This window comes from Pteronotus mesoamericanus, unplaced genomic scaffold, assembly GCF_021234165.1.
Source record: "Pteronotus mesoamericanus isolate MK-2021 breed Mesoamerican mustached bat unplaced genomic scaffold, CSHL_Meso_final contig_134, whole genome shotgun sequence".
In the NCBI taxonomy this organism is placed as follows: Eukaryota; Metazoa; Chordata; class Mammalia; order Chiroptera; family Mormoopidae; genus Pteronotus; species Pteronotus mesoamericanus.
In genome coordinates this window covers 4,909,745-4,922,434 of record NW_026555061.1, presented here as the reverse complement: position 1 = coordinate 4,922,434, position 12,690 = coordinate 4,909,745, and the positions used below count along the sequence as shown (strand labels likewise).

Sequence of the window (12,690 nt, the reverse complement as noted above, 5' to 3'; positions counted from 1 at the left end):
AGCACGCTTAAATGACTTTCTTAAGTTGATTTTAAACGTTACGTAAGGGTCTCTTACTGCTCCTGACTCTTCCCTCAGAGGCCAGCAGTGGTCTCCTTAGTTCCTCATTCAGGTAAATCGAGCGGCCCCAGGTGTGTTCCCTGCCCCCGCCCGCTGCGGGGCCGATGTGGGGGCACCCTGCAGGCTGGGGCAAGTGCCCGTCCGCACTGCTCACCGGGCCGGGGTCAGGGGAGGAGCACGGGGCCCCCGACATCCTGCGAGCCGGTGTGGCAGGCGCTCTGTGCTTGCTGTGCCCTCGGGGACCGGGTCTGACGGCCCCTCCTCCCGCCTGGTTCCCGCAGGCCTGCTCCATCAGGGACCCCAACAGCGGGTACGTGTTCGACCTGAATCCGCTGAACAGCTCCCAAGGCTACGTGGTCTCTGGCATCGGGAAGACGTTCTTGGTAAGAGTTCTCTGATGAGTTCCCGGTTGCTTTGAAGTGAGGACAGAAGTTACCTGCCGCCAGGGACTGGGAGGGCAGGTGTTCTTAGGGTACTGGGATGGCAGCTGTCACCTGGGAGGAGACGAGGGAGTTCAGATTTCAGGGGAAATGAGGTAACGGTGTCACCCCTGTCCCAGCGCCATGTAGACACGAGGGCTTCGCTCTTTAGAACATACGTTAGCCCTGATGTTGCGGCGTCCAGAGCGGCGGAGCTTGTCAGAACACTCTCGGGGGCGCGGCCGGCCGCTGGGTGGAACGAGCCGTGCCCGCAGCACAGTCAGGAGGAAATGGCCGTCTCATTGCCCTATAAAAGGGAAACGAGCTGGATGGCTTGGTTCCAGGACCTTCTGACAGCGCTGCCTTCATGGACAGCCCCGGCAGTGTGTCTGGGGCAGCGAGGTGGAACGTCTCTGCCATTGGGCGTAAAATAAGCGCCGCTAGAAAGGGAGACAACACCTTTGGTTTGTTTAAATTCTTGTAGCAATAGCCATGTTGAAAACAGAAAGTTGGCACGAGAATGTTTTATGAAAATTTGATGCAGAGGGGAACTCCACAGGTGCCCGCCGTGCAGAAAAGCGAGCACACAGCTCGTTCCACGGCCAGGAACGTGCCTGGGCACGCTGCGTGCTCGGCGCCTCCCTGCCACCCCGGCGGCCGCCCCGGAGTTTGGTGTAAGCCACGTGGTTTAGAACGGGGTCACAGTAGGTGAGGGCGCACGTAGCTGCCCATGAGGAGGGTGGGGGCAGACAAAGAACCTGGTCGAACCCCATAGAGAACTGTCTAGATAACATGAATCCCTGTAGAACGTTTTCCTCAGTTGGGGGTCGTCTGTAATAGTGCCAGAGTTTCCTTGGCTGGCATTGTCCGCACACGCTCTGCAGACGCAGGGCTGTCCTTCCTGTCCTCGCATCGAGGATGAGCGCATTACACTCCCATTTCGTAACTACAGCGACTGTAACTGAATTTAGGCAGGATGATACCAGCATCTTTAAGAGGAATAGGGATATCACATTAACTGTTAATTAACATGATTTCAGCTATGTATACTTCCTCTAATACAACTTAAAATACTGTAAAATTACAGCTCACACGTGTCCTCTGTTATATGTAATGTTTCATCATCGGGAATGTATCTTTTTGCGTCGGGAGGCAGGGGGACGTGTACATAAACGCGCACCGAGCCTCAGAGGCAGTTGATGGTCAGGGCCGTTTGGACCAACCGTGGGACTTCCCTGCCCAAACATGGGCGGCTGGAGTGGTGGCCCCGGCTGTTCGGCCCGGGAGGGCCTGGGGTGCAAGGTCTTGTCTGCATGAGCTGGGCTGCCTCTGTTGCTGAGTCACTTCTTGCCGTCTGACCTGCAGTTCAACGTGTGCGGCACGATGTCGGTCTGTGGGACGCTGAAGGGAACGCCAGCTTCCGGCTGCGAGGCGCCCACCCAGCCGGCGGACCTCAAGGACCTGAAGCCGGAGCGGCTGGTTGGGCTCGAGAAGAGCCTCCAGCTGTCCACCGAGGGCCTTATCACTCTCACCTACGAAGGGCTCCACTCGGAAGGCAAAGGTGAGCCCGGAGCCATGTTGTTTTGTCATTGACACGTGCCCTCGCTATGACCGTCACCCTTTCTGAGTGTGATGCAAGTGCCCCTGCAGTGTCTCAGAGTCCTCCCGCCTCTGGGCACGCGTGCAGCCCACGGACGCATCCTTGCGTTCACCCGGGCCCCTCCGACGTAATCCTGTAACTTAGAGAGGTGGCCAGACCATGGACGCCCGCCCGCCCCTTCTCCAGGTGTCCTTCCTCAGTTGTCCCTCTGACGTGGGACAATGGCACCGTCCTTTTATCCTGTTTCAGGTACTGAAGAAGCGGGTGATGATAATAAAGTTACTTTTTTCCCTCCTTTTCTCCCCCTCAATCTTCATTGTACCTTTACATGCAGTTTTGCTGTGTTAAATTTCTTAACATTTTCCCTCTTTTCTGCAACTGCACTGAACAGCAGGAACTTGGTCTGATCAAGTGCAAGATGCGGTCGGAGGCCTGGGAGGGGGCGCCGTGCCCAGGGCTTCTTGTGCCGGGTGCCAGCTGCCAGGTGCACGGTGCTGGTTGGTTCTCACCCAGCCCGGGCCTCTCCTCCTTCAGCAGTGTGCTCGCCCCCTGCCTAGCCACCCTTTGCTTGACAGGTGACAAAGGCCGCGACAGCCCGGTGCCCTAGACAGGGCCGGGAGTCCATTGGTGGCAGTGCCAGGGTTAGGGCCCGAAGGCTCAGGATTCTAATCCTGGCCCTGCCAGTGAACGTGCTTCCCATTTGCAGGTGGGGACACTGGGGCCTGCGGAGGGCAGTGGTTGGCCAGGGCTGTGTGTCCCTAAGCAGCAGGGCTGAGGTTTGAGTCCACACTTGCGTGGCTCCTAATCTAGGCTCTTCCTGCTGCTTGTGGTGAACTCAGGACAGGGAAGTTGGTGTCCGGAGGGGAGCGGGCCATGCGTGGTTCTGCTCCCCGGGACTCGGGACAGTCTGTAGTCAGTGGTTAATTTCATGTGTCATGCCTCAGGCTGATAGATACTGAAAACTCAGCCTATCAGGAAGAGAGCCGCTAGGACAGACGGCTAAAGGATCATTTCATGATTCCTGCGGAGGGTGCTTGGCAATTTGGAAATCTAAGGACAGAAAACATGGGTCTGGGCTGCTGTCAGCTCTTAGAAGGATTGTCCTTTTGAAAAGGAAGTAGGTTTGTTCTTTGTCATTCGTTGGGGGGATTAAGAAGGACTCCAGAGCCGGGTGGAGGAGACCCTTTGCTTTACAGACAGAAAACTCTTGGACTTTCGGTCACCTCGATACCCCAAAAGTCCACAGGCTGTATTCTTTTTTTATAATTCTTCTGCTTTCCAGTTCCAGAGTGCTGTTTTAAAATGAACTAGTTTAGGCGCTTCTGTGTGATTTCTTTCTTTTGTTGTAACTTGGAAAATAATTCCCTGCATCTTACATGGTTGCCGCCTCGGCCGCATGGCTACAGCCGCCGACGTCCGCTCTCTGCTGGGTGTGCCCAGCCCTGGCACTCCGGGGCTGGGCTCATCGGCACGACCCGTGTTGCCTTAGGCTCGTCCCTTGACCTCCCGTGGCTCCAGTCTCCTCTGCAGAGTATCCTGGGAATCCACGTGGTCATGGGGCCCTTCCCTCAGTGTGGTGCGGCCTCCAGTCCCCCACGCCACCACGGCCCCCAGGCTGCCAGAGCCCTCTTGGTGGCGGTCCTGCTTTTGTCCTCGCCTACCCTGCTTCTCGCCACCACACGACAGCCAGAGGGATGTTCCGCGCACTGAGCACACGCACCGGAGCGGAAGGCAGCACCCTCGCCGTGGCGCCAGGCACCTGCTTCTCTCTCCGTGGGGGTCACCCGCCACACTGTCCCCTCGCTCAGTCCTCTGACCTGCTGGTTCCTGCCCACCCTCTCCTCCTGAGCCTTGGTCCTTGCTGTTCCCCTGCCCTCAAAGCTCTTCTCTCAAGATGGTCACATGACGTATTTCTTCACCTTTTTCCAGGATCGGCTCAGATGTCACCTTCTCGGGGAGGCTGGCACTGCCTTTAAAGTTGTCACACGCCATCCCCACCACCCTTGGGGTGTCTTATGCCCGTCCCTGTTTTTTCTTTGCTTATACTTCTCACTTCCTGGCTGTCTCAGGCTGCGTTTAATTTGCTTTCTGTCGGGGCCAGTGGATAGGAGCTTGGACTCTGTCTCTCACTCCTCTGGGTAGTAGGAACTTAGTAAATATTGTTGACTAAACCCATAGAGGAGAGTTACATTGTTAGATTCTGATGTTTTCACTGATAAACAGATGCTGCACTTGCATATTTTCTGGATGGGGCAAAAGTAGGTTTACGGCTGTTTGTATGCAAGGTAACACAATAATAGCACTACAAGAATAAACTCTGTTTCTCGTACTCACAACTGTAACCCTCCTTCTGCCCCACCTGTTTAATAACGCCCGGGCATGAGGTTCCCGGCAAACCCCTGTCTGTACGGATGTCCCGGCGGCAATGAGCGCGGCCGCTCCGGTTCCCGTACGTCCCTTGAAGCACCTGGTGCCGCACGTCATTGTCTCAGGGGTGGCCCTGAGGCTCGTGCCCAGTGGAAGCGTTGTCCTGGGGTTGCGCTGTGGCGGCTGCGGTTTCTCACAGTCTGGCCTTGTTCCCCAGGGACCGGTGATGCTTTCATCATCCGCTTTGTTTGCAATGATGACGTTTACCCAGGAATCCCCAGATTCCTGCATCAGGACATCGACTCTGGCCGGGGGATCCGCAACACGTTCTTTGAGTTTGAGACGGCCCTGGCCTGCGTGCCTTCTCCGGTGGATTGCCAGGTTACGGGTAAGGCCTGGCGGCCGGGCAGAAGTAGGGGCGTGTGCACGTGTCTGGATATTGCATGCACGTTAGTGTGTGTGCATCAGTGTGTGCACATGAGAGTGTGAGTGTGTGTATGTGTTTGTGAAGGTATACATGAGTGCATGGGTGCACATGAGTATGTGCATGGGCACGTATTTGTGCACGAGTGTAGGTATGCTCGAACATCAACGAGTGAGTGTGTGGTGTGTTGCCAGTATTTTACAGGCAGCATGTCACTTGTGTTACACTTTTTCTTTGATGCCTAGATTTGGAATATTTCTCTTGGTGAGAATCTGGGATAATTAATGGTTTAAAGCTGTATTTTGGGATCAGAAGCTGCTTAAGAACAGAGAAGAAAATTTAGGGAAAAAACCAGATACACTTATCAGAGCTTCTTGTTGAGGAAGAAGATACAAAAAGAGGATAAAGCTTCATAAGATGGGCCCAGGATGCCGAACGGTGTCCCCGGGCCCCTCAGCCTCTGGGTTGGGTCCACATGGGTGGCGCATCACTGTGAACAGCAGCTTTGAGGGTCCGGGTGGGTGTGAGTCTTGAGTAAAAGCCTGGGCCTCCTGTGGACCCCCTCATTACTTAGTTACGGGTGTCAGGTTGTTCCACATCTGTCTTGGGGAGGGGGCGGCGGGGAAGGCCTCGCTCCACAGCGGGCAGGCAGTGGTATCCGGGTGTTCCTGTGTGTTTCAGACCCGGCAGGAAACGAGTATGACCTGAGTGGCCTAAGCAAAGTCAGGAAGCCTTGGATCGCTGTGGACACGTCGGTGGATGGGAAGAAGAGGACTTTCTACCTGAGCGTGTGCACTCCCCTCCCGTATATCCCTGGGTGCCACGGTGAGTTTAGAGCACCTGGCTCCCGTCCCATTGGCCTCCCCTCTCATCCCTTCCCGTCCCCCACGGCAAACCAATCCCCGGCTCTTCCAGGCAGTGCAGTGGGGTCCTGTCTGGTGTCAGAAGACAACAGCTGGAACCTGGGCGTGGTGCAGATCAGCCCGCAGGCTGCAGCCAACGGGTCCCTGAGCATCGTCTACGTCAACGGGGACAAGTGCGGGAACCAGCGCTTCTCCACCAGGATAACGCTCGAGTGTGCGCAGACCTCGGTGCGTGTGCGGCGGGTGCGCGTGTCTTGGTGCTGGCGTTTCCGTTCCCGTGTCCACTGACCTCTGAGTCTGCCGGCGGATTTAAAGCGTGCCTGTGTTTTCACGGTTTTGACTGGAATGTGCTGTTTTCCCTCAGGTCTTAGTGTGTGGTTCATGGTTCTGTGTATTTTCCTTGTGGGGGTTAAAAGTTGACTTTAAAAAACTTTTTTTTAAAATAAATGAAAAGGAAGCAAGCTCTTGGTTCTGGTTACAGGGCTCGCCGACGTTTCAGCTTAAGGATGACTGTGAGTACACGTTCGTCTGGAGGACGGTGGAGGCCTGCCCCGTGGTCAGAGCGGAAGGTGAGGCGAGGGCCGGCTCCAAGACGGTGCGGTGGGGGTGCACCGCTGTGCTGTGGGCCGCACGCGGGCTTGGGAGGGGCTCCTCAGTCGATGGCTCGCTTTCTTTTCCTTTTTTTCACTCTCATCTAGGGCATTTTCTTTTCACTTACAGTTGCCATACATATGACACTAGTTTCAGATGTATAGTGTGGTGATTAGATGTGAATGGATGATATTTTACCCCCGAGTTATTTTACTCCACGGCATCACCTGCGTCACCAGGCGTGTCTCCCCCGTGTGCCTGGATTGCCGGGTTATCGGCTTCTCACATTGAACACATCAGTGTGGGGAAGTGTTTTGTTGGATCAAGCAGATCTTCATCCAGGGCCCTAAGCTTTTCTAGAAACCTCTTGGCTGGCAGTTTGTATTTTGTATATACAGAAACAAAGTGAGATAAATGTGGAGATCTGTTTCATGCCTATTTTAAGGTGCCGCTTGTCTGATGAAAAGTGGTGTAACTTTGTCCTGAAAATGTGAGCGCGTGTGTAACTGCGCTCGCCCTTCGCCCGCGTCTGCCCGCAGGAGACAACTGCGAGGTGAGAGACCCGAGGCATGGCCACGTGTATGACCTGAAGCCGCTGGCCGTGAATGACACCGTCGTCAGCGCTGGGGAGTACACCTACTACTTCCGGGTCTGCGGGAAGCTCTCCTCGAACGTCTGCTCGACCAGCGACAAGTCCAAGGTGATCTCGTCGTGCCAGGAAAAGCGGGGGCCGCTGGGATTCCACAAAGTGGCAGGTATCTGGGTTTTCTTCTGCTCTCCTTGCAGAATGTTGGGATTAGGTGTTGAGGATGTTACGTGAGAGTGGACACCTTCCTTGAGCAGGAAAAACGACGGCCGTGTTCTTGTGGAGCAGCTCGTGAACAGCGTGTCTGGCTTCTGGTTGTTTTAGCCAGGATACATGCTAACAGATGTTGTCAGACTTCAGTTTATTTTGTTCTCATTTAGCAAGACCAGTGATGGATTCTAAGATCTTGCTCCTTCTTTATTGCAGCCTTAGGACCCACGGAACTAGCCAGCAAAGGGTGCTCTGAGGTAGCGCTTTCTAGAATTGAGTCAAAGGGGAGGGCATTTAGTAAACAATGTGGCTCAGACTTGGGCAGGCTGTTGGTCATCGTGTCGTCTCAACAGCCAGGCAAGTGATGATACGCAAAAGAACGTTTAAAAAAAAGTCGAAGTAGCCGCCAGCACTGCGGGCAGCCCTCAGGGGCCACGGAGAAGGAGTGACATGCCCTTCGCTGGTCAGGCCGAGGAAGGTCTGTGTATTGCCCGTCCTGCAGTTCGTCGGGGATGCCGCCACTCTGGGTGACAGAAGCCTGGATTTGCTCTTCCTGCTGTGACGTGGCAGGGAGCAGGGGACGCAGGGCCGGTGGGCCAGGCGTACTTGGTGGTCTGTTTACTTAGGGTGCGTGAGGCACGCTAAGTGTGGCGACCTGGGGACTTCCTGAGCCGCTCCTTGTTTAACCGGCCGCTTCTTGGACAGGTCTCCTCACTCAGAAGCTGACTTATGAGAATGGGCTGTTGAAAATGAACTACAGTGGAGGAGACACCTGCCATAAGGTGTACCAGCGCTCGACAACCATTTTTTTCTACTGCGACCGCAGCACCCAGAAGGTGAGCCAGAGCCCGGGCGTCTCCGCCCGCTGCTCCTGTCGTCACACAGCGAGTGTGCGCTCGTCACTGCTCTTGCTGACTTCACTGAAGTATGTTAGTTACAGGGACTGTGTTGAGACCCCGATCTGTTTGTGTAGGTTTCAGTGAACATAATCATCCCTTAGTGTTTTCACCCTGAAAACTCACAGTGTAAACTGAAGGAGTTCCCCATTCCTTACCCTCCCCAGCCCGTGTTCCTCAAGGAGACGTCCGACTGCTCCTACTTGTTCGAGTGGCGAACGCAGTACGCCTGCCCACCTTTCGACCTGACCGAATGCTCTTTCAAGTAAGTCGGTGCCCACGTTCGTGCTTCTGGATAGCCGAAAACTCAGTAGGATTTGGCTTGAATGGTTAGTGGTCTGGAGTCCGGGATTGGACCCGCCTGACGATTTCTCCCCGCCGTAGTTGCCTAACAGGAAAACAAGCGGTTGGATTAGGTTAACCTCCAAATCCTTCACCACTGAGTCGGTGGTGGTTTTGCATTAAAATTCATGGGATGTGACTGCAGTCAGAACAGAAAACCTCGCGTGGTTCACAGTTGGATGCGGAGCCAAGTGACCAGGACGTGACCGGGCCTCTGCTCACACCTCGGGCACGGCTGGTCTGGGGGCGCGATGATCAGGCCGGCTCCCTCCGCCTCCCCTCCCTGTCCCCGCTTCTATGAACAGTTGGCAGGGTTTGGAATGTTCGTATTGCGTTTGGTAACTCTGGTGGTCTGTCTTCTTTATTTGTAGGGTGGTTCTAGGAATGAAAAGCTAATAAACAGCATTTGTTGCAAAATCACACGGTGTGGCTGGATGTGCAGAGAAATGGCATCGTCCTGTGCCCTGACCTGCTCCTCCGGGAGGAAGCAGGCTGTGGGGGTCAAAAGATTGCCTTCCTTTTGTTTCCTAAGTTCCAAAGAATTGGGCCGCCTTCGAGATGGCCTTGTGTTTGGAACATGGCTCCCGCGGTAGCTTTTAATCTGGGCACTTGGTGGTGTCTTTCCCTTTTGTTGTTGACAGATCTTCCAGTTCGCTGATTCTCTCATCAGCTGATTTTAATTTGCTGTTTTGGCTCTTTTTTGCCTTTTAAAAATCTTCATGGCTTTTTTTATTCTGAGTTCTGCTGGGTACTCTTTTCTAATTCACCATTTCTTCCCTCCACCCCAACCCCCATAGTGTCATATTCTTTTATTACAAATAAGTTTCCATTTCTTCTTTTAGGCCTTAACCATTTTAAGCACATCACTGCCGGCTGCTCCCTTACCTGAAGCCCTCAAGGGTCCGATTCTGCCAACCCCCGCGTCTCCCGCAGGCGGCCTGTCAGTTAATGCCAGCTCACCCTTCGCTTCTTTCCCTCTCACGTCGCGTTTATGGTCCGTCAGCCTTCAAAGTATCTGCAGTTCTCTGTTCCGGAAATAGTGCCCTGCCCCCGTGCAGGCTGTTTTCACCTCGTGCCTGCGTCGCCGTGGTCACCTCTGAGTGGGTCCCCTGCTTCCCACTGCCACCCCTGCGCCGTGTCCAGTGCAGCGATGAGCCTGCTTCTGTTAAAGGGGACGTCAGCCAGGCCACTCTTTCGCTGAAACCCTTCCAGGCAGCGACTTTCCTGTCTTGTTTGGAGCTGGGAGCTGCAGCTGTGACCGTGAGCCAGGAAACCGGTGTGCAGTTGCCCTGTGTTACCGCTCACCCCACCCTGGCGTGGACCCCAACGCGTGCTCTGCGCCCGCCGCCCAGGGCTCCTGGCTGTTCTCGGCTGCACTGGGCTCGCAGGGCCCTTGGCTCCCGCTGCTCCGGCCGCCTGGGGTCCTCTTCTGGGCCCCCGAAAGGCTGGCTGTTCTTGTCCTTCCCCTCCCCTGACCGCTCGCTGCTCTCTCCCCGCCTCCCCGCACCTGACGTCCCCCTTCCCTGCCTTTTTCCGCCCCAGCGCTGCCTGACATCTGATACACCTACCAAAGTTTGTCCTGCTTACGGTCTTTTTCTTCCACTGTAATTTCTTTAAACTCGTGAAGGTTTTTACTCGTTCCGTTTCCTACGATACCTCCATCTTAGTACTTTGTATTTTTTGAATGAACAAACGAATGCTTTTTTTAGTCTCCTGTGACGTGCTCGGACCTCAGGAAGGGGTGTCTGCTATTGTCCTCCGGCGTCGCCTGGACATGTCCCTCTGTGCGGACCGAGGGCTGCTGGTCTTGCTCGCTGGCTCGCTGCTCCTGGGCTCGGGGTGGCTCTCAGTAACAGTCCGCAGTCGGGACTCATGTGGCAGGAAAACCGTTAGCTGAGTAGGAGGGGCAACGCCAGCCCGTTTTAAGTGACAGTGGGTGGCCACCGGTTTCGATGGCAGGTGGTCGGTGCTGGGGGCACCCGGCATCTGAGCCGCCCCCTCGGTCCTCTCACTGGCCTGAGCAGTTACTTTCAGGCCTGACATTCGGTGTTTTTGCCTAATATATCATTTTGTTGAACTAAGTATCTTTGTCTTGTTTATTGGCTATATTGGAGTGGCACTGGTTAATAATGACGCAGATTTCAGGTGCACAGTTCTACAGCGTGTCATCTGCACCCTGTGTTGTGTGCTCACCACCCACGTCAGGTCTCTGTCTGTCCCCCTTTATCCCCTCTTCACCCGCCTCCAACTCCCCAACCTCCTGAACAGTCTAGAAGCTGCGGGCGCTTGGGTCGTCACTGGTGCTGACCGCGGGGAGTGCGGGGGCGGGCGGTCCCGTCTGACGTGCCGCCCCGGGGAAGGCCCAGTTCCCAGGGTGCCCGGGGGGGCTGCGCCCGCACCCTGAGCCCTGGCAGGCAGCGCGCAGGTGCTCAGGCCGGGGGCCACAGGGCCTGACCACAGCGTTCTCCTCCCTGCAGGGACGCGGCCGGCAACAGTTACGACCTCTCATCCCTGTCACGGTACAGCGACAACTGGGAGGCAGTCACCAGCACAGGGGCCACCGAGCACTACCTCATCAACGTGTGCAAGTCTCTGGCCCCGCAGCCGGGCTCGGGTGAGAGGGCCCTCGGTGGGCGGGCAGGCGGGCGGCTTGGGGTCGGTTTACGGGGAAGTCAGCAGACGTGGGCTTCTTCAGGGCGTGTTCCTCTCTGGCGCGGGAGGAGTTTGGCCGAGAAGTGGCAGGACTCCTTTCAGGGTCTTACCGACTGACCCCTGGGGGCGTCCAGGATAAATCTGTACCAGTGGCTGCTGGGAAAATTTGACCTTTTTCCAATGTGAGGAAGTGGAGGTGGAGGCAGGTAGAATTAATCAGAGTGGCAGGTGATCCTTCTCAGCAGGACAGGAGCTAGGAGGACGTGACAGGCAGACAGGCGTGGGCCTGCTGTATTTACTCAGAGCGACACTGGTGGGTGACCCTTTAACAATGGCCAGAGCAGCAGCGCCCAAACCTTAGTGCCCATGGCGAGGACGGAGGCCAGTTGCACACGTGGACGAGGCGCCACCTGCAGGGACCGCGGTGCCGCCTGCAGCCTCTTGAATCCTGAAGACAAAACTTGTCCCATGTCCTTGGGATTTGCAGCCCCAACCCCACCTTGTGTGGCTCAGCTCCCGGGGGCTCTGCCTTCACCTGCAGAGAGTGGTTTCCATCCTCCGTGTGGTTTGAGGCCATGGGCCCCTTTCCTTGCTCTGAGCTGGGCAGATCAGGGACACTGGCGTCTTAGTCCATGAAGCAAGACTAGTTCTTTCCCCAGGGCAGATGGCAGAGATGTTTTGGGGACTGGGAAAGCGACAGGGTTCTTGGGGCCTTCTCGGTTAAAGACAGCACGTGAATGTAGGACATTTAAAATGTCTCTGTGGCTTCATAAAAGTGTCTTAGTTTATTGCTTCTGGGTTCCGGCTGTTAGGCCTTGGGTTCCCCCCATCCCCTGCCTTTCCCAGTCCGTCTCTGGTCACAGAGCATTAAATGCGTGAGAACTGGTGGTGTCCTTGTCATCTGATGTATGTAAAAGAAGATTATTTTAGAGGGACTGTTAGAATCCAGTGCGTAGCGTGTCTGATGTCACTTGCCAGGTGAAGTTAAGTTGTAGACTGGAAAGCAGCCGAAGGCAACTCACGCGTCTCGTGTTGCAGAGCCGTGCCCCCCGGAAGCGGCCGCGTGTCTGCTGGATGGCTCGAAGCCCGTGAACCTGGGCAGGGTGCGGGATGGGCCTCAGTGGACAGAGGGCGTCACTGTGCTGAAGTATGTCGACGGCGACGTGTGTCCGGACCAGATTAGGAAGAAGTCAACCACCATCCGCTTCACCTGCAGCGAGAGCCAAGTCGTAAGTGGGCACAGCAGCCTCAGCCCTGGGGCCGCAGCTCTGGGACAGTTGGAATCGGAGGGTCAGTGAGGCCGATCTCTTCCCTTGGGATGTGAGGCCAGGGGTCAGGTGCCTCGGTGTGTCAGTGGGTGAGAGGGCAGTGTCGTGTCGGCCCCGTGGTCCTGGGCCCCTTACTTCCCCGGGTCCAACATGCCAGGCCTGGCACTTCCATTGAAACCTCAGAGTTCAGTGGTTCTGGTTCAGGTTTGACCCAGATCCCCAAAGACTATGCAGAAAACCGGTACCTGACAGTGCGTCCTTGGTCCTCACGGAGGCCTCCGGATTCCTTCCTCAGCCACACTGAGCTGGTCCCTGTCAGCGATGCGAGCCCTGTCTCTCTTGCCCAGTTGGTGTGACGGTCAGAGAGGAGCGGTGTTGAGCGTCAGGCACTGTGCCCATGTGGTCGGTGCGC

The 12,690-nt window shown here is 55.9% G+C and overlaps 1 protein-coding gene across 1 annotated transcript in view; it reads left to right on the top strand.

Annotated features, from left to right (window-relative positions):
• Window positions 1–12,690, top strand: part of IGF2R (insulin like growth factor 2 receptor) — a 98,832-nt gene that overhangs the window by 64,045 nt on the left and 22,097 nt on the right. The window contains exons 21-31 of the mRNA XM_054595553.1: window positions 342–443; window positions 1,845–2,040; window positions 4,664–4,834; window positions 5,552–5,695; window positions 5,786–5,961; window positions 6,215–6,302; window positions 6,864–7,079; window positions 7,826–7,956; window positions 8,184–8,281; window positions 10,836–10,972; window positions 12,049–12,239. Of these exons, the coding sequence (XP_054451528.1) occupies window positions 342–443; window positions 1,845–2,040; window positions 4,664–4,834; window positions 5,552–5,695; window positions 5,786–5,961; window positions 6,215–6,302; window positions 6,864–7,079; window positions 7,826–7,956; window positions 8,184–8,281; window positions 10,836–10,972; window positions 12,049–12,239 (1,650 nt within the window). The remainder of the gene's footprint in view (window positions 1–341; window positions 444–1,844; window positions 2,041–4,663; window positions 4,835–5,551; window positions 5,696–5,785; window positions 5,962–6,214; window positions 6,303–6,863; window positions 7,080–7,825; window positions 7,957–8,183; window positions 8,282–10,835; window positions 10,973–12,048; window positions 12,240–12,690) is intronic.